Below are 25,764 nucleotides of genomic sequence, written 5' to 3'. Positions count from 1 at the left end.
GTGAAAGAGAGGACCGGAGGGTGGAATCTGGGTTGGGGGAAGACGGGATCAAGGAAGAAAAAAGGCGAGGGATACAAGGGTGGGTCCTCCATGCAAAAAAAAAATTTAATTAAATGATTTTATGTTTTTAGTTTTAAATATTTAATTAAATGATTTTAATTTCCACGTGGACCCTTAATGACACGTGGTGCCCAGTCATTGTCCACATAGTCATCACATCATCAGTTAGCTGGAGACTTAACAGCCAAACTAATGAATATATAAGACTGTCTCAAAATTAACACTTTAAGTATGACTCTGGGACAAAAAAAACTTCATGTACTAAATGTTGAAAACCACGAAACTTGAGACTAGTAAACTAATATTAACCCTTTAAAATAACATTTTAAAAGAAAAAAAAAATTTGAATCTGGACCATTGAATCAACCAACGGTCCAATAATGCCAACTGTCCGATGAACAAAAGAGCCATTGGGCTCATAATTGCTTCCAACAGCGGCCCTAACAGTGGATCCCACCTTGTCGAGCGCTGAAGGCTAACGCCCACGTGGGGCAAGTGGCACAAGTGACCAGGCCGAGAATGGGCTGGGTAAGGAAAAGTCCACACGTTTCTGGGCTATTTCTTGGCGGGAATTTGGCCCTCATTTGGCATTTGGCTTTTAATCCAAAAATTTGGGTTGGGTTGGGTTGGGTTGGGTTTGGTGGGGGAGAGGGGAAGGGGGGGGGGGGGGGGGGTGGGAATAGTGGGGAAATTTGGCATTTAGCCCAAGGTTGAAAGAGAGTCTAACCGGCTGTTTGCAATATAGATTCCTAATTTTGAATGTTTATTGATGGGTTTGCTTGATTAGCAAAAGTTGATTAAACTTCCAAGCCCGCTTAGGATTCATAAAGGCTCACTTAACTGATGAAGCAAAGCCGGTGGGAAGCTTCAACTTGCAAGAATTGACAAGCATTTCAAGAAAAAGAAGTGATTTTCACACAGTATTTACTCGACGTACAGGAAAAAACTAAACTGAACTAATATCCCACTCATAGCACAATCATTTCATTTACGAGTTAAAAAATGCGCAACCTACATACACACAAACGCACACTTTGTTGGCACCATTCAGTAATGTTACGACCACAACCATCTCTCTCTGGAGCCTCGTCTTGGTACCGAAAACCAAAGAAAATCCGAAGTAAAATAGTTTATTGAGGCGGTTTAACCAAATCTAGTAACAATTACAGTCCAATTCCAAAAGTCCGGTAATAGTACGGTCGGGCTCAGGAACTAAACATTGAAACATGTCATGACTTTGTTTCAACTGGTGAATGCTTCCTCTCTTAAAATTTTGAAACATGCTGAGCTGTGTTGTTTATTAAGAACAACATAGTTTAACATTTTGTAATTAATCTAAAATTTAGAATTATTTCTATTCGCTTTCATAAGATACAAAATGCATAAAGGATATATTCCTGCTAACCAGAGACGCAGACGAAGGGGGAGAAATTCACACATGAACCAAAACGAAGTTGAAGTCTCACTTTTCCTCTTTATATACACATTCCAGACTCGGGAGGTTTCATGCCTTATCACCAACTGCGTAACGTTTCCTCGTAGGACTTAAACCTGATGAATGGAGCTGTTTTCGCTTTTTCACCAGTTGCATTGCAGTATGTCTGTCATCTCGAGCCTCCTCAGAATCAGGCTGTACATACAGTTCAAATTGAACTTATATTCCTAACACAAACTATATAGAGATTTATACCAAAAAATTATAGTTCTGTGTGTTAGCACCCTATTGATTCATTGAATTTGATATAATGACCTCCATGGAAGATTTTTAAATTCAATCAAACAATCAAATATGCGTGAAAGACGAAATACTTATAAGTAATGAAAAAGTAAGATGACAGTGGCACATCCTTTACGCGCTTTGAAATGTAAGCTTTTTAGTTTGGGAAAAGATTCTTGCTTGAACAGGTATTATAGATCGTGCAGACAGTGTTTCATCCTTAGGGTATTGTGATTCGCAGACATAGAATTGGCACCCGATACTCAACTCATTTTAACTAATATGCATTAAAAACAATCATCCACTAAATCCCTATTTCAATGAAAAAACCAAAAATTACTCATGACGAAGACGAATAAGTTGCAGGGTTTATTAGATTAGCACATAATATTGCAGTATCAGACTCCACCTAAGGTCAGTGGCTCAACGATGCATCAGAAAACAGCGTAAGAAGCTTTGAGAACTACAGATTATAATTTCTTGAAAGGTGAAACAATACCTTGATGGCTAATGCTCTGTCGAAGCTTTGAATGGCATTATCAGGCTCCCCAAAGTTTAACTGTGCTCTACCAAGGGTAACCCAAGCCTGAACATATGATGTCAAGTGAAGTTAGGACAAAAGAAAATCATTACACAACCAAAGGAAATATGAGAGGAAATTGCCTAGTTATGAATCATAAAAGCATCAGCCACAATTATCACTGTATGCATAGCAAGTGAAAGTACCCATTAACACGGATCTAAGTTTCAGGGACCATGAAGGATGATGGCTAAACCTTTATCTTCTTCCATCAGCAACACACATAGATAACAACAGAATTTATCAGAAAGAAAAAGAATTTATGGGAGGAGTCAAATTTAAAATGCTAATTGCATCAAAGATTCTACAAAGCATATGAATGAAAATTTCCCCTCCCAATTTTCCTAGAGCAATGAGCACCATCATAACTTGGCACAGGCACATGAACAAATAATAAGGTGACAACCATTTCAGAAGTATAAAATTTTGACATACCTCAGCCCATGAAGGCTCCAACTCAGTAGCTCCTGCAAATTTTAATCAAAAGATAAGTACAATAAAGCACTTGCAATTGAACCAGAGAAATTGCAATACGCATAAAATTAAGCTTGAAAAAAGTATATTGTGTGTGCAGCTTCTGGAAAGTGTGAACATAATTTAGCGAATAAGGACCCAAAAGTGCAGAAAGAAAAAGAGTGTAACACATTTTGGAACCAAATAATGCACGTGGAAACAAAATACATGTTTGATGGCAACCTGATAACAAAATGGTCATATCACATATATGTACCTATTAAGAACTAGACATACTTGTGCAAATATGGAAAATAATATACCCCGAAGGGAGATAGAAGGGAAACCTACGAGTCGCTGTCTTCACCGCATTCCATGCATCTCCAACTTCAAGTAATACTTGTGCCTTCTGTTCATGTAAAACTGCATTTTCAGGCCTCAACATAAGAGCAGCCTCCCATTTTCCCAATGCTTCACGGTACTTCCCATCCTTCAAACATCAGTTTAATGTGAGAAAATGCCATTAAATCATCCAGATCAGGAATCAGCAGAAATTAGTTCACACCACGATCTTAGTCATACATGTAATAGCTTGTACATAATGAGAAGATTTCTCTTTTGGTTTTCCTGCATTCTTCCTCTAGCAAGAAATTAGTCATTAAAATATTATATGCCACTCGGCCAGTAACTGAAAAGGGCCAGGAGTGAGTACCTATCGCTTACAATAATCAAACTACTGTATTCAACGTGAAAAGATGATGTCCTCACCTACAGACAAAAGGGACCAAAAAACCATTCTTCATATATCTCAACTATGAGCATATAAGTGCCTCGTTTTCTTTTGTTTCTGTATGCAATTCAACATTTTGTTTGTGTTGATATTGTCAATTTCTGATGTAAGTAGTGTCAAATCCTTCCCATAACAATATGCAATAGCAAGCACTAACTAAGAATTCTGTCGAGCTTATTTACTTGCTTAGTGCTTGCCACTCCACTTCGACAAGATTATATCTACTACTAAGAATCACTAGCTGAAAATTTTCATGTTTTATGAATCCGGCAGCTAGTTTTTCCCACTTTTACACTTTTCCTTTCATCAAATTTCGATTTCAACAATTTGGGCAGCTAAAAAAATCTAGCATAATTCTAACAATCTTGAGCAGGCAGACTAAATTGGTTATCTGGGCTCCATCAATTATCACATCAAAACGAAATTACATATCAAAGAACATAACTTGGCAATTACATTTTCCTTCTGCAATGCATAATACCAAAAAAAAATACATAAATAAATAACTGGGGTTTTTTAATATTTATTACCTCGGCGAGCTTAGTTCCCTGAGCTTGAAAGGAGTGGAAAAGTTCGGCAGCGTCGGAAGGCTCGCTCTCATCGGCTAGCTTGCCGAGCTCAGTGTTGTTTTGAATATTATTGCTGGGTTTTTCTGCTGGGTGCGATTGATTGCTGGGTTCGTCGTTTTGCCGCTCGAAAGGGAGATTTGGGTAAGTTGATACGATCCCCAGAGGCCGCTTCTTGTTGCTCTTCCACGCTATCTTCATCTCTCTCTCTCTCCTCACTCAGGCAGACCCGCAACTCCTCCGTTCTGTTTCGGGTTCGCCCGAATGCAATAAATACCCGCACGGTTAAACCCGAACACGTAATTGGGCCCAATGTGGCATGTAGGCTTCTGTTCTTTAATCTGCTATTTTAATACAGCCCAACCAAAAAAAAATAAATAATGAAAAAAGCTTGAAACTAACGATAAAGACAAAATAAATGGTAAAGTGAATAGTATCATGATTGACTTTTTAGTGTAAAAATGTGGTTTTCCGTTAAAGTAAACAGTACCGAGATTTTTTCTATAAAGTTCCAAAAAAAAAAAAAAAAAAAACCCCAACAAAGAAGGGATCGTAGGCAGTGAGTAGGTTTTGTGCAAAGGTAAGACGTGGTGCACTCTCCTCCGGCATCCAATTCCAAAAGAGGTTTTTGGGAGAACGAAAGGTACAATCATACAAGGCCCCAAATTTGAAGGGTTACTAAAAAAATTTGCCATCTAAAATTTACATGTGATAGTCACTTAGTATTACGATCTAATAGTATTATTCTTCACTTGTAAGTGAGAGATCTTAAGTTAAATCTTGCCAAAGGCAATTTGAAACATATTATTGCTAGCTCATTGTGAGGCGTAGCCTCCCCTCCACCTTAGTTTAGATACTATCATTTGCTCAAAAAAATATATATGTAAAAGTGGTATTAAAAAAAAAATTTGATTTTATTAGTACTTCAAAATTTCATTGTTCACTCCTTATAAGTGTAAATTTTTTCTCTCTAAATATAAAAACTTGCAGTGCACAATGAGATATTTGAAGTGTCAATAACAATACCATAAAAAAAAAAATTTCTTTCAATTTTATTATATAATAATGCTACATGTTCAAGTGAAACTTTAAAGGTAGAGTTTTTGAAGCTTTTTTCTTGTTTGGTTGTTTAAAATTGAGTTGCTTTTGATTATTTAGTGAAGGTTATGCTTGAATCTGTTTTGACTTATTATTTAGGGAATTATTATTAGCACTCCAAAAATCTCATTAGGCACTCCAAAAATTTCATTAGGCACTCCAAACTTTCTATAATTAGAAAGAAAAATACACTTGTGAGGAGTGTAGAATGAGTTTTTTTTAGTGCTAATAACAGCTCCCATTATTTAATTACATTTGTAAACTTACAATCAACGAGTTAAATTATTACTTTTTAGAATCAATACATTGTCTTTTTTTTTCTTTTTTTTTTTTTTGAAAATCTATCTTAAGAATGATAGATTTTTCAATATGCACAAAACAAGGGAACATCAACATATGCCATAAGTCAGTATATAAGTAGAGGGACACCTAGAAAAAATAAATAAATAAATAAATCCTTCCACTTGCATAAGGACATATAGCGTACCACCTCGTCTTTGGACAACTTGAAAAATATCTCCCTTAGAAAGGGCCTTTTTATAAATTTCATGCAAGATCCTTGAAATCTCATAAACAGTCCTGACCAATTTATTGTTCTGAAAATAATTCTCATAAATATGCATAAACCGTAATTCTTTAAGTTGCTAACACAAGCATACGCTAGCAGCACAAACACCACTAACATAGAATTGCCACAAAAATGGCAAACGAATTTGTCTCGTGAACAAATTAAATAAAGGGATACTTTAGATGCGGTCCCTAAACCTTAACATTCTTTAAATTAAACCTTAATAGTATTCAAAGTTTGATCAACGTCCCTTGATTTTGTACACCTCATTATATTACTATTAATATTTATATTTTTATAGTTTTGACATTAATTGTTTGATATTTTATGAGATTTATAATCCTATAAATTTAAAATCCCTCAGTATAATACTATTAGAAACGGTTACAATAAAAAAATGGGAGACTTTGGATGCGGTCCTTAACTATAAATATTTTTTGATTGAAACCTTATTGGTTTTTAATTTTTGATCGAGGTCCCTGAAATCAATGTGATAATTTATTTCTATGTACGTTACTATATTTTTTAAATTAAAAATTAGAAATTTTAATTGTTTATATAAATGAGATTTTAAATGAAAAACCATAATTTGTGGGATTAAAAATATAAAAATACTATTGTGTGTGTTTATATATATATATATAAACATGGGTACATTCATCAAAATTAACCAAAAAAATTATTGTATCCAAACATGGGTACATTCTTCAAAATCACAAAAAAAAAATGATATTAGGCTTAATAACATTAGTAAATTTTTTTGATTAAAGTTGACATGGATACATTTTAAAATCAAAGAAAACAGAATGTACCCATGAAGTTTAAAAATGGATTAAAAAAATTGAATAGATTTTATATAAAAAAAAAAATGGTACATTTTACATATAACAAAATAAAAAGTTTTACATGAAGAGGTACATATTATTAGCATGGGAGCATGGGTACATTTAGCAAAAATAAAAAGTACAAATAAAAAAATATATATTCGTACAAATACAAATAAACTTTAAAAAATATGGGCACAAAAAGAAATTAATATATGGGTACAAATTAAAACTAAAAAGAAAATTGGTACAATTAAAAAGGAATTACAAATTAAAAATGGGTACAAACTAAAACTAAAAATATATGATAAAAAATTTAGTCATAAATATACTAATTGTAACATTTTTAACATTAAATGAATATATTTAGAAATAAAAAAATATTTTATTATTGAAATAATTAATGATGTTATTAATAACCAAGGACATTGATCAAAAATTGAAAAAGAATAGGATTTTAATCAATGGAATAGCAAAAGGAAGGACAAGAACCTAATTTCTCCTAAAAAAATTCAAACATTTTGATTGAATAAATGGATAAAAACTATGTAAAAATAAGAAATAATAAAGGGCAAAAGAATGTATCCATAGTGTTAAAAAAATTGGTACATTTTACAAAAAAGTTGGTACATTTCACATATAACAAAGTGGTACACTAATAAAGAAGAATGGGTACATTATAAATAAATTAGGGTACAGATAAAAGATTAAAAATTATGAGTACAAATGAATTTTTAAAAATATAGGCGCTAAAAGAAATTAATACATGGGTACAAAATAAAAATAAAAAGAAAATACTACAAATTAAAAAAAGAAAAAAATGTTGCAAATTAAAAGTGGGTACAAACTAAAAATATAAATATATGATACAAAGTTTAGGCATAAAACATAAATATACCATATGTAATTTTTCTATCATTGATTAAATATACAATGTCACATGATGGTATATACATGGGTACACACACAAATAAAACTTTAAAAAAATATGGGCACAAAAAAGACTAATATACGGGTACAAATTAAAAATGAAAGAAAATTGGTACGAATTAAAAATAGATACAAACTAAAAATAAAAATATATGACAAAAAATTTAGCCATGGATAAAAATATACTAATTGTAACATTTTTGACACAAAAGGAATATATTTAAAAATAAAAATATTTTATTATTCAAATAATAAATGATGTTATTAATGTCCAAGGACCTTAATCAAAAGTTCAAAATAAATAGGATTTTAATCAATGAAGTAACAAAAGAAAAAAGATGTGAACCTAATTTTTTCTTAAATAAAAGTAGGGGTTTATCCTTTTTTCACCTTTTCTTTGGACCATGCCACCACGAGCATGTCACCATGCATGCACAGTGAATGTAAGCTATGGTGACAGAATACATAGACAGTGAAGTGATAGTGAGTCCCACATAGAGAAGAAAATTTTCAAGATGTTCGAAATACGGATTGGTATAACATATACTATACATAAGCGAAAAAAAGTTTTAACTTTTAAATGTTACTACACTTATATATTCACATGTGATATGCTACCTTATATTCCGTGCATTTGAAAAATCTCTCCCCAGGGAGCTGGTATTAGTTCGGCAATCACCATACTTACCCGCGTAGACGAGTATAATTTTGACACGTCTCACGTATGAAAATGCCGCAAATGCATGTAGGAAAGTCATTTTTCTGTAATCAGCAACTAATACTTGAACTCCACGTGTCTCTCGGCTGCTGTTGAGTTTGGGTGCTTGTAAGGGAAGTTCACGTTGACTGAACTTATTACCTTTAATAAGGTGTAGTGGCCAGTGGGGCTTTAAAATCCCAGCCCGCAACCCTCGCACTCCCCATACCAAAAACTATTGAAACAGAAAAATAAAGGCTGTGAGAATTTGAGAAGAGAAAGCAGCAGCAGAAGAAGAAGATTAATGGAGAAGAAAGACAAGACAGAGGTTAATGGGTTCAAACCTAAGAAGGGTAGTGTGTTCCCAGGAAAGAGAAAGCTGGTGAAGAAAATGGTTTTGGATTCCATGGCGGAATGGGTTTCTTCTGTTTCCTTCCCCGCTGATTGCCTTCCTCCTCCATCCTCTGCAGCCAACATCACCAAACAATCAAATTCCAAGGGAAGCAAACAGGCAGTCCCACACCAGTGCAATTGCAAATACTCTGGCAAATAATGCATCATCATCATTTGGTGACAAAGTCTTTGATCTTCAAAGTTTGGTAGTCCTTTCTTCTCTTATAAATAAAATAGAAGATTGTACGATTTAGCTCTCATATTAGAATAACACGTGCACGTTGTTTTTTTTTTCCTCCTTCTTTGAGAATTGGAAATGTATCTTCATGAGGATGTGAACAATTTTGTGTGCGAATGCTTTTAGTTGTAATGAAATACTATATATCAAGAACTAGGTTTAGTTCTTGCAATAGTGGGTGGTAATTTACAAGTTTGGAAGTTTTTACTTTTTGAGGTTTATTGGACTAAACTAAGCTTGCTCCGAGGCCACTTAATTGGATTTTACACTTTCTAATCCCTTTTTGTTTTTTTATGTGTCCGTAAGAATTTGGAAAATTGTTAAAAAAAAACGACTTTTATGTAATGAGAATATTATTATAACAATATCTCATATAGCATGCAGTAAAAAAAATAAAAAACTGAACTGCATCTCCATTTTAGATAAGTACTGCAGGAGAAATTTTTCATTATGACGAGAACACGATGGTACATCACGTGTTTTTATATAAATGGTGAGAAATTTTATTTTTTAAATTATTAACATTTTAACATATAAATTTCATCATTTGTATAATAACAAATGATGTATCATTTCATGTGTGTCGGTCGTACTTGAAAAATCTATCGTCCTGCAAGATCAAATCCCAACACATTATCATCTTACAATGGCTACAGCTAGCTTCTGGGTTTAGTTCAAAGAATGTTTGTGGAGCCCATTTTACTCAGTCGTTTACTTAGTCTCTAAGAGTCTGGTCTGCACCCCACTGCAAAATTTTCAAAACGTACGGAAATTGGCAGGGCGTGCAGCACACAAAGCATATCCATGAGCGGATTTTGCAAGGAAAGGTTTTATGTTAACCCAAAAAAAGATCTACATGTGGGCTTAACTAAAGCGCTTTACTCTCAGATGGCATAGCCTCACGTTTTGGTTGCCCATCCGAAAAACGGATACAAGAATTCTCACTTTTCTTTAGTGTGTGCCGACAAAGACACTCTAAAGAAGAGTAAGAAATGGAAAATTTTTAAGGAAAGCTTTCTTATCTTTTTTTGGCAAGGAAAGCTTTTAGATTGTGCGCTGAAAAAGAAATAAAGAGCAGGAAGCAGAGTTTCGTACTCTTCTTTAGTGTGGGTTGGTGAAGTGTATTTGACTTTAAAAATGCATGACAACTCCAAATGGTAGTTAAGGGCGACAATCTTTCCTTGCAACCCTGTTTTTTGTCCCAAACTTGTATTAACTAGAGACCAACTTGATGGTAATGATCAAAGCTGAAAACCCTAACAAGTAAAGAAAGGTATGCACTTCTATTCTCGACAACGTCCCAAAACCAAGTGATCGATGCAGCTCCCGATTCACATTTCCTTGCATTGCAAATTGGTTCATTCGGTAGTTTTTTTTTTCATTAGTTTGCAGTGTTGGACACGTGACTTAAGTATATTTCCGGATACCCACAATAATCCCGACCTATATACATGTAAACCTAAGGTAAAGTAAGTTGGATCTCCAAGTTATACATATATATATGGTAGGTTTATTTCTAGATACCTACCATAAGTAAGAGGATAAGTAGGTTCCAATCACGCTGTATGTACGTACTGTTAAGACACGTTAATCATAAATGATGAGACAAGTAGCTAGCTAGGTTCCCCTATGAGGCTCCCAACAATAATCCCCAACGTACTGATCTTTTGGCAATTCTTTACTCTATGGTCTTTTATCTTCCTCAGCAAAGGTGAGGTAAAAGGGATTGTACGTGTGCCAGATTTTAATTAAATATTGGGGGCATCTAGATATGAGTCCAACAAATCAACATAATTATTAGGTTAAATTTAATTTTACCTTTTCTTCACCTTTATTTTCTCATATTTATTTAATATTTTTTTCAAAATATTAGTCTTCTAATTCTAATACATTGGTAAAGAAGAAAAGAATCAAGAGTATCGTCTTTTTGTGATACGAAAATCCATGAAAGGGAAAACCATCGAGCAAGTTCCCCTGGAGGCTACACGAAATCTAGCATGGTTCAAGAAGGACAAGTGCATGGTACCATTGAGTCATTGACCCATTCAAAAATATAAGCCAACAATTTCCCCTGTTTGGGATTGGAATGGGACCATTTTTAACATTAAAACAGAAGTACTACTAAATAAGAAGAAACAAAGGAGTTGAACCGAAACTCATTTTGTTGGCTGGAAGAAGCTCAGCTTGATCGCATTCCTTGCTTCCAAATCGGAAGCCCATTTGAGCAAGCGAATGAACTTTGATTTCACCGCAAAAAAAATCCCTTGAAACAAACCCTAATAATTAAAGTAATAATTACCTCACTATTTGTTTCTAAAAAAGCTACTTCACTATTGAACTTTGACTTATCATAAAATGGACTAGCATCTAGTCAATCTTCTACGAATTCTTTGCAAATCTTTGTCTTCATACTATAGAACTCTTAAAAATACTCTTAACAATTGTAAGTTTTATACAAAAGCACTTTTAATCATTGTTTACTCAGTTGAAGTCAGAGAATGCATGAATCTTTATGAGAAGAAATGACATGTATACATGAATCTTTACGAGAAGAAATGAAATGTTCACATATTTGTCCAGTATTTGACATCTTAAGAAGATTTTAATATTCAATAATTCATTTTATTATATAATATGAGTCTCTTAATAAGAGAAGATCAACCTATATGGATATGCGATGGTATAACTTTATCTTCTTTTCCTCCACTTATAATGTATATCCACCGTAAACTTTCATAATTGAAACCGTTCAATCTTCTAATATTCATTTGAGGATCATTACTTTATAGTTGCCAACAATGTTTAATTCAAATCTGGCAAGTATATGACCTTTTACTTTAGATACTGTTGGGGAAAATGTTTGTGTTCTCCTCACAGGAGAACTTGCTTATCCTCTTATGGTTAATCTATTTGTGCTTTGGGGTGAGATGGGCCACCACAAATGTTCTATATAAACTGCTTCGCAGAGGCACAGAGCCACCAGCAGGAGACCATCACCTGCACTACTTCTCCAAACCACTAAACTCATAGATTCACTAGTTCATAATTGGAGGTAGTTTATTTTTATTCAAGGAGAAGGGTTAGGTTTGAATCCGGATGCCGACAATCCACCATCTGCATAATTATAGGCTAGTTCGTAACCAAAGTGATCACAAGGCAATGGCAATGAAGGAGGAGAAGAACCCTAGCAAGGGATTGGTTGCAGCCGCAGGCAACAAAAAGACATGCTTTTGTAAGCCAAAGATTCCAAACTATGCAAGTGTAATTCCAGCAAAGAGGAGGTCAGTGAAGCAGATGATGTTTGATTCCATGCTCAAATCTCTTGCCTCTTTTTTTGATCGCTGGTCATCGTCTTCCTCTCAAGACTCCAAGTCCAACAACAAGACGACCAGTCTCATATTTCCAGACGAGTCCTAGAATATATTCATGGCTACGTTCTGAAGTCTTCGATCTCTCGACTAATGTTGTTCATGTATCAACATACATATTATCATGCTGTTCCGAAATTGTTGCAGTTTACTTGTTTGCTAGGTCATAGTGTCTTGGTGATTATGTTATCTGGTGTCTAGCTAGTCTCAGGCTAGCCTCTACTTTTCTGTAATGTCTTAAGTACTTAAGAGTTTTAAGTTTCTTTCAGATCAAATAAAATTTTATTCAGAACGATATCGTACATAGTGAAAATGGTAAGGAGAGCAAATATGTATCAATGCAAATGGTATGTCATTGACCCATTCAAATATAATCTATATTTATAGGAGATTCGAACGGAACCTCTTCTACCATTAAGAACAAAAGTACCATTAGAGTAAGAAGAATCGAAGAGGTTAAACCGAAGCTCAGTTCGTTGGTCACGGAAAAAAAAAAATCCCTTGAAAACAAACCTAAGGCACCTCAATATGTTCAGATAGAAATTAATTCGGTCTTGATTGAATAACCGATCATAATCTAGCTCAGCAGTAGATCGTTTGAAAATTGTAAAATGCAACAAAATACAACATTGAGTATTCCAATAATGTCTACAAAGGAAATCTAACATGAAAGTGACTAGCTAGCCTCTGGTGTACAAGGACACGGTTTTGCTGAGCATCCAATAAATAATTTGTAGAAGGATTATGTTCCATACAAATATTTTGTTTTGAATAGCTCAAGTCCATGTCAACCCCAAAGACCAAGAGAAAAGAACACGGAAAATCTTGGGTTTCATTGCTTTAAGATCATATGAATCCTCTGCAAATCTTTGTTTTCATTGTGTTATGTTATGGGCATACAAATCCTCTGCAAATCTCTATTAAGATTGTTATCGTGAGAATGTGAAGACAAAGTCCCACGTTGGTGAAGGACCAAATAATGCAAGGGCTCATAAGAGGTTAAGCTTCTTCTCATATTATTACCAATTAGTTTTACGTTAGAACCTCAACTTTTTTTTTTGGTATCAGAGCAAGTTGGCTCATGTGCGAAGCCCAACAACCACACGTGCTCCACGTTATCCTATTTGTGTTGTCCATGTGTTAGGCTTGAAAATCACCACATGTGAGGTGACGTGTGAGAATGTGAGGACAAAATCCCACATCAGGGAGAGATTAAACAAGTAAAGGCTTATAAAAAGTTGAGCTACTCTTCATATTTCCAATTAATTTTATGACTTTCTTCGGTTATATTATTAGTTCCCGGAAAATGTAATGGATATACAGTTTGAAACAATTATGAGATAGTGAAATATGAGGGCTTGATTCACTACTTAATGTTCTTGATCGGATGCTGTCACTATGTACTCATATTCTCAAGTAAATGATTTCTGCATATAAGTTAAATCAAAGTAGAATTGGAGAGAAAAAAAAATAGAAGTGTGTAGAAAAAAAAAAAGGTTTGTGCGAAAATCATCTTTTATATTGTTACTGATTAGGAAAGCTTGTAGCTAAAGTTTCTAGGTTTAGTTGGTGTAATACCCTCTAAAAATACGATCGAATCCCATATCGTTTTTTAGAAGTAATGATGTGGTCCATTGACTGATGTTAACGTTCTACTTTGCCCAATCACCGTTAAATTTTTATAAAATCCATCTCAGTCGCTAGCATGCCACATATGGGACACTACTGTTTAAAGGAAGGAGAAACCAAATATGAGATCTCGGATGTATCAATTTAACATTCTGAAAAAGCTGATAAGAGGTTTTTGACTCGGTACAGTCTTGTCTGGTTGAAATTTAGAATGCATTGGAATGCAGATACATGCATTCCAAATTTCCAAAAGAAGAAAATTGCGTTTCCTCCAATCACAGAAAAAAGAGAAATTAGGAAAAGCAACACAGATGGGTTTTATTTCATATAAAATTCATCATGAAACATTATTACCTTGCCATGCAAACGTGTTTTCTAGAAATTGTAGATTTAATAGTGGGATAAAGTTCGTGAGTCCAAATTTTTTAATTAAATTTGTAAATTAAATGATGTATCATTAATAAGAGATAAATAGATTAATCAACTCTTAATTAATAATCCAACCATATATAACCATATCATTTAGTTTGCAAATTTAATTTAAAAAATTTAATCTTCGTAATATTACCCTTTAATAATGGCTCGCCAAGGTAAAATTTTTTGGGATTACCCAATAAAGGTAGTCCAAGTTAAATAGGAGAAATTGATTAGGCTACTATGTGAAAATGTAGTCTCACATTGAAAAATAAAGAAATTCTACAAAAGCCATGTTTAAGGAGCTGAGTTACTTGACTTACTCTTACTGCCATTTGTCTCAAAATGAACTTTAATTTCTTTCTTAGGGTCAAAAAATGACAGCTTACATATGAAGCTCAATAGCCACGTATGCTACACATCACTAAATACGTGTTGCACACCTGTTTAAAATACCATCACATATGAGTGAAGCCTCAACTTTCTTCGATCTGGTGGCCAGAATCTAATTCATGTACCAGAAACTTTTTCACGGCAATGCTCATAAGATGTTAGTATTTGATGCTTTCCTTGACAATTTTAGTTCATTAGAAAAATATTACTTATAGCTTTTACAATCCTAGAGCACTCAGGAGAAACAAACAGATCTCCAGAGGTAATTTATCAAATGACCCCAGAAAATTAGCAGATTTCATACACTGAAAACAAAAGGGTCAAAATTGAAATTAGCTAGCGTCTTGGACGAATGCGCCTCATATGCACAAGCTTCTTACAGGTGTTGATGGAACATTGACGTATCATATTTTTAGTTCATTATTATACAAAATTGAGCATGTTTCAAATAAGGTCTGCAAAAAAATCCAAACATAAAAGGGACTAGCATTCGGCGAATCTTTTATGAGTTCTCTACTAAATCTTTGTTTTCATACGACAGAAACTCTCCAAGAAAATTAATCTTAACAATTGTAAGTTATACAAAAGTACTTCTAAGACTTTAATCACGTGTTTAATTATTTGAAGTCAGATCTGTATGAATCGGTATATGAAATAACATGTCCATATATCTCCTCCGTATTTGACATCTTAAGAAGACTTTAATATTCAATATTTCACTTTATATCTAATATGAGTCCCTTATGAGGTTCCGATCATGTTGTTATTAATACACGTTAATTATAAATGAGAAGATAAGTAGGTTTCCTATGAGATGTGCCCAACAATAATCCCCAACGTACTAATCTTTTGACAATTCTTTTTACTTTATGGTCTTTTATCAACCGGCAAAGGTGAAGTAAAAGGGACCTTATGTCTGCAAGATTTTAATTAAATATTGGGGGCATTTAGATATTAGTCCAAAAAATAAATATAATTATTAGTTAATTTTAATATTACCTTTTCTTCACTTTTATTTTTTATATTCATTTTATATTTTTTTTAATGTTGAAGATAATTTAAAATCTTCTAATTGTATGCATCCTCTACTTCCAATTAGGGGTGAATTTAGATTGGGCCAACCCGAACTCATCCATATTCAATTAAAATTTTAACCCGAACAAGCAGGCTTTTTCTTAGTTATTAGGTCATCTCCAACCGAATGATCCAGAGGGACAGAGGACCGAAAATAGCCCGAAAACCGTCTCCAACCGAGGGATAGGCCAGAAGGCTGTGGAATCTGAAAGGGCCCCACGGAATCAAAGAGGGCTGGAGGGCTGGCCAGAAAAATCAGTTTTCCTGTCAGTTATAATCGACAGGAATTCTTAAAAAGAATTTTTAATCCAACAGCTAGTTGGCACCCGTTACGATTGGATTCAAATTTTTTTTTTTTTAATTCTATTTTTTTTCCTTATAAATACCTAAACCATTCCTCACAAAATTCACCATTCCTACCATTTCAATTCTCATATTTTCCATCCTCTTTCAAAAATCTATCCTTCCATTTTTTTAATAATTTTGAAATGGCCTCTTCTGCAATGAAAGGTAGGGCCTGGACTAAAAAAGAAGATGAAGCTCTTTGCAAGGCTTATAGATGGATGTCGAAAGATAGTGTGAGGGAGAATTGTCAAACAAATGACGGTGTTTGGAATCGTGTGTCCAAAAAATACTTAGAGTTCTATGAAGGCACCACTCCAATGAATATTCGAAACCACAAGAGTTGCTCTTCAAGATGGAAGAAACATCTTCAGCCAAGTTTGAACAAATGGCATCAAGCATTGTTAGCAACCGCAAGTAGACATGAAAGCGGCTCTAATTACTACGATGAAGTAAGTGTTTTCACAATTTATTTTAAATATTTAATTATATTACATTTAATTTTATAAATTAATTTCCTTTAATTTTTTTCTAGGTACGCCAAGCGGAGGAATTGTATATGGAGAGCAGCTCGAAACCCTTTCAGTTTCACAGTTGTTGGGAAATTTGTAAAGGGTGGGTGTTATTTGAAGATCCACCACAGAGAGCTCCTACGCCAGTGTTCGAAACTGCATCCTCAGCTCCAGATATGGATGAAGATGGATCTCCAACCATTCAACAGAAAAGGGTAGAAAATCTGTCTTTGGATAAAGGTTCCATACCTAGGGCTATCGGACGAAACAAGGCGCGAAGGTTGAAGGAAAAGGGCAAGGCAAATGATAATTACGCCGCTCAACATGAAGTGGCAGCCTCATTGCGATTATTGGCGAAGCAAAATGCCCTTGAGGCTGAGGAAATGAAGCGTAAGCATGAAGAATGGGCAAAACAAATACAAGAAGAGATGGATGATAAGAATATGGAAATGAACATTTCGAATTACACTCCAATGAGTAAGGCCTATTTTGATAGAAAAAAAAAAAAAAAGAAATTATGAGCCAACGGCAGTTGTTTACCTCTGCCTATACTCCTACGATGGCGGATGATGAAGATGATGTTGATTATGGATATTAAATTTAAGTTGTTTTAGTTTTTAAATATAAGTTAATGTTGTTTTCGAATTTAATTTGTAGTTTTTAAAATTTAATTTGTCGTTTTTAAATTTTAGTTGTAATTTTAAATATAAGTTGTAGTTTTTAAATTTAAGTTGTTGTAGTTTTTAAATTTAAATAATAAATTATGTTTGGCCCTATGGCCCTTGGTTGGAGATAGTTTGTTGTGACAAGGCTAAAACAAGCCCTCTGGCCCTCGGTTGGAGACGGACGTAAATATGGTCATGTACTGTTCATTAAAATATTAATATTTGGAGGATCTTGGAGGGCCAGAGGGCTAAAACGAGCCATCTGGCCAGCCCTTGGTTGGAGATGGCCTTACCTACCTGAACCCAACCCAACTCCAACCCGGTCATTTATTGGGTTGGGTTGGTTGATTCTTTGTCCACTCATGCCCAACCCGATTTATCAAACCACTCTAACCCGATTATAACCCAAACGAAATAATGCACATATTACACCCAAGTCCAACAACCAACAACCTTTATAATATTTGGTACAATTTCATTTCGTACAAGCTCTGGTATTTTCTTGTATGTTTAATTCAATCTTTGCATGGTTAAAACTTGCGTATTTGGCTTAACTTTTAAGCGGATATCAATTTGTGGAATGGAATTCAAGTTTTGATTGATTTATAATATTGAAGTTAACTAGCTCTGATGTTATTTGACTTAATTTGTTTAAAGGATTAAACTCAAAAAAATTGGCCAACCCGAACCCTACCCAAGTAAATCCGAACCCAATTAAACCTGGATCCAAATGAACCCGAATGAAACTCGACCCAAATCCGAACCCAAATTGTGATGTTGGGTTAGGGCTGGGTTGACCTTCCAACCGCCCGAACCCATTTGAGCAAGCGAATGGACGCAAAAAAAATCCCTTGAAACAAACCCTAATACTTAAAGTATTAATTACCTCACTGTTTGTCAGTATTGATTGAACATTGATCTATCATGAAAAGGGACTCGCATCTAACCAATATTTCACGGATTCTTTGTAAATCTTTGTTTTCATACGATACAACTCTCAAAGAAAAACATTCTTAACAATTGTAAGTTTTATACAAAAACATTTTTACGATTTTAATCACATGCTTATTTAGTTTGAATCGAAGAATGCATGAATCTGTATGAGAAGAACTGATATGTTCATATATTTGCCCCGTATTTGACATCTTAAAAAGACTATAATATTCAATAATTCGCTTTATTATATAATATGATTATCTTAGAAAGAGAAGATAAACCTATATAGATATGCGATGGTAAAACTTTATCTTCTTTTCCTCTACTTATAATGTATTTTTACCGTAAAATTTTCATAATTAAGACCACTCAATCTTTTAATATTCATTTGAAGATCATTACTTTATAGTTGCCAACAATATTTAATTCAAATCTGGCACGTATATAGTCCCTTTTACTTTAACTTTGATGAGGAAGATCAAAGACCATGAATAAAGAACTCTCAAAAGATCAGTACGCAGGGGATTGCTGTTGGGAATAAAGTTTGTGTTCTTCTATCTCATAGAAGAACCTACTTTGTCCTCTCATTTATGATTAATCTACTTGTGCTTTGGGGTGAGATGGGCCACCACAAATGTTCTACATGAACAGCTGCTCCAGATCACTAACGCATAGATTCATTAGTTCATAATTAGAGGTAGTTTATTTTTATTCAAGAAGGGGGTTGGGTTTGAACCCGGGACGCAGACAATCCACCATCTGCATAATTATAGGCTAGTTCGTAACCAAAGTGATCACAAGGCAATGGCAATGAAGGAGGAGAAGAACCCTAGCAAGGGATTGGTTGCAGCTGCAGGCAACAAAAAATCATGCTTTTGTATACCAAAGATTTCAAACTATGCAAGTGTAATTCCAGCAACGAGGAGGTCAGTGAAGCGGATGATGTTTGATTCCATGCTCAGATAGACCAGTCCTAGAATATATTCATGGCTATGTTCTCAATCTTCGATCTCTCGACTAATGTTGTTCATGTATCAATGTACATATTATCGTGCTGTTCCCATATTGTTGCAATTTACTTGTTTGCTAGGTCATAGTGTCTTAGTGGTTTCTAGTGTCTAGCGAGACTCAGGCTAGCCTCTACTTTTCTGTAATGTCTCAAGTAATTAGAGTTTTAATTTTCTTTGAGCTCAAATAAAATTTTATTAAGAACGAGAGAGAAAATAGTATCAATGCAAATGGCATATCATTGACCCATTCAAATATAATCTATTAATAGGAGATTCGAACTAGAACCTATTCCATCATTAAGGACAAAAGTACCACTAGAGTAAGAAGATTTGAAGAAAGGATAATTTGGCATATCATTGACCCATTCAAATATAATCTAGCTCATCAGCAGATCGTTTGAAAATTGCACAATGCAACGAAATACAACGTTGAGTATGTTTCAATAAGGTCTACAAAAAAATCTAACATGAAAGTGACTAGATTCTGGTGTACAAGGACAAGGTTTTGCTGAGCATCCAATCAATAATTTGGAGGATTATGCATCCGAACAAAGATTTTCTTTTGAATAGCTCAAGTCCATGTCAACCCCAAAGACCAATAGAAAAGAACACGAAAAATCTTTGGTTTCATTGCTCTAAGATCATATGAATCCTCTGCAAATCTTTGTTTTCATTGTGTTATGGGCATACAAATCCTCTGCAAGTCTCTATTAAGATTGTTATATTATTCCTGGAGATATACAGTTGGAAACAATTATGAGATCGTGAATCATGAGGGCTTAATTCACTACATAATGTTCTTGATCGGATGCTTTCACTTTGTACACAAATTCTCAAGGAAATGATTTCTGTCGATAGGTTATATCTACGTAGAATCGGGGACAAAAATAAATAGATGTGTGTAGAGTAAGAAAAAATAATAATTTGTGTAGAAATCACCTCCCATATTGTTACTGATTAGGAAAGTTTGTAGCCAAAATTTTAAGGTTTAATTGATGTAATGCCCCTAAAAATACGATCAAACTCAATATCGTTTCTCAGAAGTAATGATGTGGTCCATTGACCGATATTTAACGTTCTACTTTGCCCCATCACTATTAAGTTTTTCAAAAGTTAATCTAAGTAGCTAGAATGGCACATATTGAACGTCACTATTTAGAGAAGGGAAAACCAAACACGACATCTTAGATGTATCAGTTTAACCTTATGAAAAAACTTATATGAGTTTCTTTTGACCAGGGTGCAGTCTTGTCTGGTTGAAGTTTGGATCCATATATGCATTCCAAATTTTGCAAATAAAAAAAGCTGTGTTTCCTCCAATCATACAAAAAAGAGAAATTAGGAAAAGCAACAAAGATGGATTTTGTTTCATATAAAATTCATCATGAAACATTATTACCTTGCCACTTAGACGTGTTTCTAGAAGTGTAGACTTAACAGTGGCCACACCAAGGTCAAAATTTTGGAATTACCCAATAAAGGTCGTCCAAGTGAAAAGGGGGAACTTAATTACGCAAAAGAATGTAGAGTGATGTTTCATTGAAAAGTTAAAAAATTCTCTTAAAGTTGCAAGGATTAGGCTACTCTTATTGTCGATTTGTCTCAAAATGAACCTTAATTTCTTTCTTGGTGTCAGAATATGATAATCTGAAGTTCAATAACCACGCATGCTGCATGTCACTAAATACATGTTGCACACGTGTTTACAGTGCTACCACACATGAGTGAAACCTCAACTTCCTTTAGTTTGGTGGCTAGAATCTAATTCATGTACCAGGAACTTTTTCACGGCAATTCTTCTAAGATGGTAGTATTGATGCTTTCCTTAACAATTCTAGTTCATTAGAAAAAGATTATTTATAGCTTTTACAATCCTAGAGCACTCAGGAGAAACAAACAGATCTCCAGAGGTAATCTATCAAATGACCCCAGAAAATTAGCTGATTTCATACACCGAAAGCAAAAGGGTCAAAATTGAAATTAGCTAGCGTCTTCGACGAATGCGCCTCAAGAATTTTTCACTCCGCCAGGTTCTTCCACAGCAATAACCGAAGGCATTAACTTCCCAGCAAGATATTTGTAAGCAAATGCAAATCAATGAGCGATTTGGGGCAGGGATTAGAGCAGTGGAAACCCGAAAATGCTGTAGAAGCATCATGAAGCATTTCTTGTGCATCAGTGACCAGGAGACACTGGGGTGCTTCCGGGAGGTCCAGGTTGGGTAACTCTTAGTGTCCCTCCGAGATCCACCGGAACAAGAGGAACAAGGGAATGCAAAACATCTGTTATGAGTGGGCGGTAACTTGGTTCCGGTTGCACACATAACACGGCGACAGCGGCAACCTGTATGTAACACATTGCAACTCATTAGTTGTACCAAGGCATGAAATTTCAGGTCCATTCAGCACAGAACGAGGGTCAATACACAGAGTCAAGCAGGAGTCCATCACGGAGCTAAGTAGAATCGAGCAGGCTGGATTTGTAATTCACAAACCTGGTATAAGTGCTTCAGATCCATGGAATCTTTGATCACGGGATCCACAATATTTGGAAGCTTTGATCTGTCAGTGAGCTGAGGCATGGCCTGTATTACATCATTGAATTTGAAGTTTTGAGTTTTTAGAGGGAATTAATGCAAATAAAATTAATGGAGAGCAGTTAAAAGAAAGGCATACCCATGTGACTATAGATTGGCACTGAGTTGGTGAAAGTTTTTCAACTGGCCTTCTTCCAAGTAGAAGCTCCAGAAGCACAACTCCAAAAGCATAGACATCACTCTTATCCGTCAATTTACCTGAAAAATCACATGAGTGATTTTATTATGTACTGCCAGAACTTGGAAGCGATAAGCAGATCAAGTTTAATGATGTTTCAAATTCTACAACAAAATGGAACTGTGAGTCTGCAGAACTTGCACCACACTTCAGAAAATTATGCTACTTAGTATCTTAACTGACTATGTGCATTTTGGTGACTTTATTTGTTTAAACATGTGAATCTAGCATGCATTATAACCGCGTCTATAACCAAAAGTCTCACTATTAATCAGCTAAACTTTTCTTCAATGGGAGTCCAAACTTTTCAGAAAAATCAACATGTCATCCAAAACTTGTATGCCGGCAACTACCTTTCTCCTCTCTCGTGTTCAAACCAGTTCAACATAAATGGCTCACACCATCCCTAATTTCGATTAATTAAGCGAGGTTAAGCAAGTAGGTATGGAATTTCCTCTTCCAGATCTGAAATGGAATATGCATCCACTGGCAGAACATGTGCAGCTATGCACCCAATGTAGCTTAATTAAAAGACAAATTTTTAATATCTCTATCAAACTTAGTGCCATTGCAGTTGTCAAGGGGCCAAAGAACAATCAGATAACAATTAGCTAAGCGAAAAGAAAACTGAAATTCAATCAGTGCGATTCAAAGAATACATGTTGCAATTATTACAAGTTTAGTTGGCATACCATCTAAAAGATACTCTGGAGCAACATAACCCAAGGTTCCAGAGACCTTGATGTTCTTACTAGTTTTGGCCCCGTCAGCCACGGCAAGACCAAAATCAGAGAGCTGAAACCAGCCACCATGAGAGAGAGAGAAAAAAATCAGTGAAATTAAATGCAAGAGGATAATAATGCATTGCAACCATTTTTTAAATGGAAACTTACTATTTAAAAAGGAAAGATGAGACACTGCAATAATTTATATAACCCTACCTTGGCATTGAAGTTGGCATCTAAAAGAATATTAGATGTTTTCAGATCTCTATGGATCACTGGGGGCCTGCAGTACTCGTGTAGATATTCTAACCCTCTGGTCAACAGTGGCCAATATGTTAGTTAATATGTAAGAACCAAGAACAACAAGAAGATCCAACAACTGAGAAAACCAAGTTTCACCTTGCTGCATCAAGAGCAATTTTCATTCGCATAGGCCATGTTAATGCGGAGCCATGAGAGGGTCCTACAACAATTTGAATAGATATTAGCACCATTTGATTACCTTCTTGAGTTTAAAATAGTAGAATGAAACAACTGTTTTACCGTGCAATTGAGTTTCCAGAGATCCGCTATGCATCAGTTCATAAACAATGAACCTTGAGTCACCATTAGTACTGCAACCCAAAAAGGTAATTATATTTGGATGCTGAATTTTATGCAACAACTCCACCTCATTCTGCAATTCCAAATGGTAATTCAATTGAGTACAACAAGAACGCCAGATAAAATCCACAAATGATGAATAAAAAGAACTCCAACTAAAATGTCAAACAAAGGTTACCTCAAATTCTCTCTCAGCATCCTGACTTGCACAGTCTAGTTTCTTGACTGCAACAAGCAAATTATCATCCAACCGACCCTTATAAACGCATCCAAATCCACCCTCACCGATAATATTGCTATCCCGAAAATTGTTGGTGCCTGTTTCTAGTACCTTGTATTCAATTACTGGAACAGATCCTTTCTTAGAAACCATCCTTACGGAATTGAATTTACCCACAAATGGACCCAATGCAAGCCCCTTCTCGGCATCTTCACATTCAAACCAAAGAAACAGAACCAAGCAAAACACAAAATCTCAGCCAGCAATCCACAAAAAAACTAAAACCCACAAATTGAAGCAAGATTTAGGGACCAAAAAAGTGTTTGTAAAAGTGAAAGTACCTGAGCTGCTCTGACCACTTTTCTTGTGGGATTTGTGTTGAAACTTTTTGTGGTAAATCCACAAGCACAACAGTAACAAAAAAACGACACCAAGTGCAGTGCAAGTAACTATGAGTGGAATTAGCATTTTCTTATGTGAACCCATTTGATGCCCTTCCCTTCCTTGTTCAATACCTGATTCCACAACAAATATATAGAGCCAATGTTTAAGCAAATTTTGATTAAATGGGCAGAATCTAACACATTAAAGCATGCAGATTTTGCACCAACATCAACAAAAAATGGGTAATTTCAGCTAGAAATCGAAAAAATCAGAGAAATTTAACTCAATTGATTGCAGTAAATGCACGATTTGGTGGCCATTTTTGAAATTCAAAATTCGAAGTGGAGCACTCGTGACCCAGATAAAATCCCAGTTGCTAGAAATGAAAAAGGAAGAGTCTAGAGAGAGAGAGTACCTGGAGTGAAGGTAGCCATTGATGAAGCAATTGGAGAAATGGGCGAGGAGAGAGGAGCAGACGTGGAGGAAAGAAATGGGTCAGTCGGTGTGGCGCCAACACAAATGGGATTTGGTTGTACAAGAAGCAAAAGCAAAATTTGAACAAGAAGAAGAAGCAGCAGCAGCAGCAGCTTCATTGTTGTTGTTTTGCTTCACTCCGTTCAATAACACATGGAAATAGAAATTGTGGGTTCCAATGGAAGAGAAAGGAGAGAGTAGGAATGGTGGGTTCTGTTCTTCTTCTTCTTCTTCTTCTTCTTCTTCTTCTTCTTGTGTGAGTTTTTGAATTATGAGTCTCTCTCTCTCTCTCTCTCTCTCTCTCTCCCTCTCCCCCCTCTGAACTTAGCAAGTAGCCATGTTTTCTTTTGAGCGTCCTTTTAAAACTATCTTTTCTCTCTGCAAAAGGTAAAAGGGAAAACAAAGCGATGCAGAGAAAAAAACTGTATTTTTTGCTCTGGTGGTGTCTGTGGGGACACTTGCACACACCAATCATGTGGACACTCAATAAACCGCTAATTTCTTTTCCATTTATTTTTTAAAAATTTTTATTATTATTTTTTTTCATGTACGAGTAGAAAGAGAAATAAAATTGATGTGAGTGTGAGTGATTCATAATTTTTCTTTTCTTTTGAAAATGGTATTTGTTGTATATTTTCAATATTGTATTTTTCTTAACCTACGGTATTAAACTGTTTTTTCGTTAGAGAATAAGATCTCATATCAGCCTATCAGGCATGGTAAAATAAGATGCAATTAATATATAAGAGTTTCTAATTTCTAGTTCTACTACTAGCATTCCTGAGGTCTTTTGTAAGAAATTCAACACCTAATAATAAACGATTAAGTTTGGACATGATCGATGATGTTGATGATGAACCATGTTAGTCCTTTAAATTTTGTCCTTTTTTCTACTAGTTCTATACTACTAAACGGTGAAGACTAACTTAAAAAAGTCGAACGGTAAAAATTATTTAAAAATCATGTTACTTACAGGCTGGAATGCAAAAACTCAAAACATCCTAAAAGTCAAGACTCTTGCTATTATCCTCAGTTTCTTTGAAATCCAGTGTCATTTTCCCTTACTAACAAGTTCCGTGCATTTTTTCTTTACTTGTCACATGTGTGCAAGACAAAATCTTGAAAATGACACAATTTTTCTGGAGGTAAAATGACACATTTAACTGCACCTGAAATTAACTCGACGTCTTTAATATCGCTTTACTCTTCATAATTTAAAAGTCTTCACTTTACTTTTTAAAATTCGAAGTTTACTTCATTTTACCCTTGAAATTATATTTCAATACCATTTTGCTTCCTGAAACTTAAAAGTTGTCTCTATTAAACT

At 34.8% G+C, this 25,764-nt stretch overlaps 2 protein-coding genes across 3 annotated transcripts; both read right to left on the bottom strand.

Annotated features, from left to right (window-relative positions):
• Positions 1 to 1,171: 1,171 nt before the first annotated feature.
• Positions 1,172 to 4,422, bottom strand: LOC103946754 (tetratricopeptide repeat protein 33). 2 transcript variants are annotated; one of them, XR_667213.3, is made up of 6 exons: positions 4,131 to 4,422; positions 3,162 to 3,300; positions 2,793 to 2,824; positions 2,277 to 2,363; positions 1,454 to 1,690; positions 1,172 to 1,350 (listed from the first exon to the last, which is right to left on the bottom strand). XR_667213.3 is itself a non-coding variant. In XM_009357542.3 (5 exons), the coding sequence occupies exons 1-5, from the start codon at positions 4,365 to 4,367 to the stop codon at positions 1,565 to 1,567; spliced, it is 621 nt and encodes a 206-aa protein (XP_009355817.2). In that variant the 5' UTR covers positions 4,368 to 4,422; the 3' UTR covers positions 1,172 to 1,564. The 2 variants fall into 2 exon arrangements, 1 of the variants encoding a protein (XP_009355817.2); XM_009357542.3 differs by having other exon boundaries at positions 1,172 to 1,690.
• A 16,616-nt stretch (positions 4,423 to 21,038) lies between these two features.
• Positions 21,039 to 24,831, bottom strand: LOC103946753 (probable receptor-like protein kinase At1g80640). The gene is made up of 10 exons (XM_009357541.3): positions 24,379 to 24,831; positions 23,921 to 24,094; positions 23,538 to 23,788; positions 23,300 to 23,432; positions 23,156 to 23,219; positions 22,973 to 23,069; positions 22,724 to 22,826; positions 21,933 to 22,051; positions 21,752 to 21,841; positions 21,039 to 21,600 (listed from the first exon to the last, which is right to left on the bottom strand). The coding sequence occupies exons 1-10, from the start codon at positions 24,554 to 24,556 to the stop codon at positions 21,433 to 21,435; spliced, it is 1,377 nt and encodes a 458-aa protein (XP_009355816.2). The 5' UTR covers positions 24,557 to 24,831; the 3' UTR covers positions 21,039 to 21,432.
• Positions 24,832 to 25,764: the final 933 nt, after the last annotated feature.

This window comes from the organism of the source record quoted next, unplaced genomic scaffold, assembly GCF_019419815.1.
Source record: "Pyrus x bretschneideri cultivar Hongxiangsu unplaced genomic scaffold, Pyrus_bretschneideri_v1 Contig1, whole genome shotgun sequence".
NCBI classification, from domain to species: domain Eukaryota; kingdom Viridiplantae; phylum Streptophyta; class Magnoliopsida; order Rosales; family Rosaceae; genus Pyrus; species Pyrus x bretschneideri.
This window is presented reverse-complemented; position numbering and strand designations above follow the sequence as displayed.

What these genes read in the sequence shown, in the direction of transcription:
- LOC103946754 (XM_009357542.3), bottom strand. Translation starts at nt 4,367, where the DNA reads ATGAAGATAGCGTGGAAGAGCAACAAGAAGCGGCCTCTGGGGATCGTA. An exon ending in TGCGGTGAAGACAGCGACTC is followed by an intron (nt 2,825 to 3,161) that starts GTAGGTTTCCCT and finishes TAAAATTTGCAG; the next exon opens with GAGCTACTGAGTTGGAGCCT. An exon ending in TGGAGCCTTCATGGGCTGAG is followed by an intron (nt 2,364 to 2,792) that starts GTATGTCAAAAT and finishes TCATATGTTCAG; the next exon opens with GCTTGGGTTACCCTTGGTAG.
- LOC103946753 (XM_009357541.3), bottom strand. Translation starts at nt 24,556, where the DNA reads ATGAAGCTGCTGCTGCTGCTGCTTCTTCTTCTTGTTCAAATTTTGCTT. An exon ending in ATGCTGAGAGAGAATTTGAG is followed by an intron (nt 23,433 to 23,537) that starts GTAACCTTTGTT and finishes TTGGAATTGCAG; the next exon opens with AATGAGGTGGAGTTGTTGCA. An exon ending in ATTGCTCTTGATGCAGCAAG is followed by an intron (nt 23,070 to 23,155) that starts GTGAAACTTGGT and finishes ACTGTTGACCAG; the next exon opens with AGGGTTAGAATATCTACACG.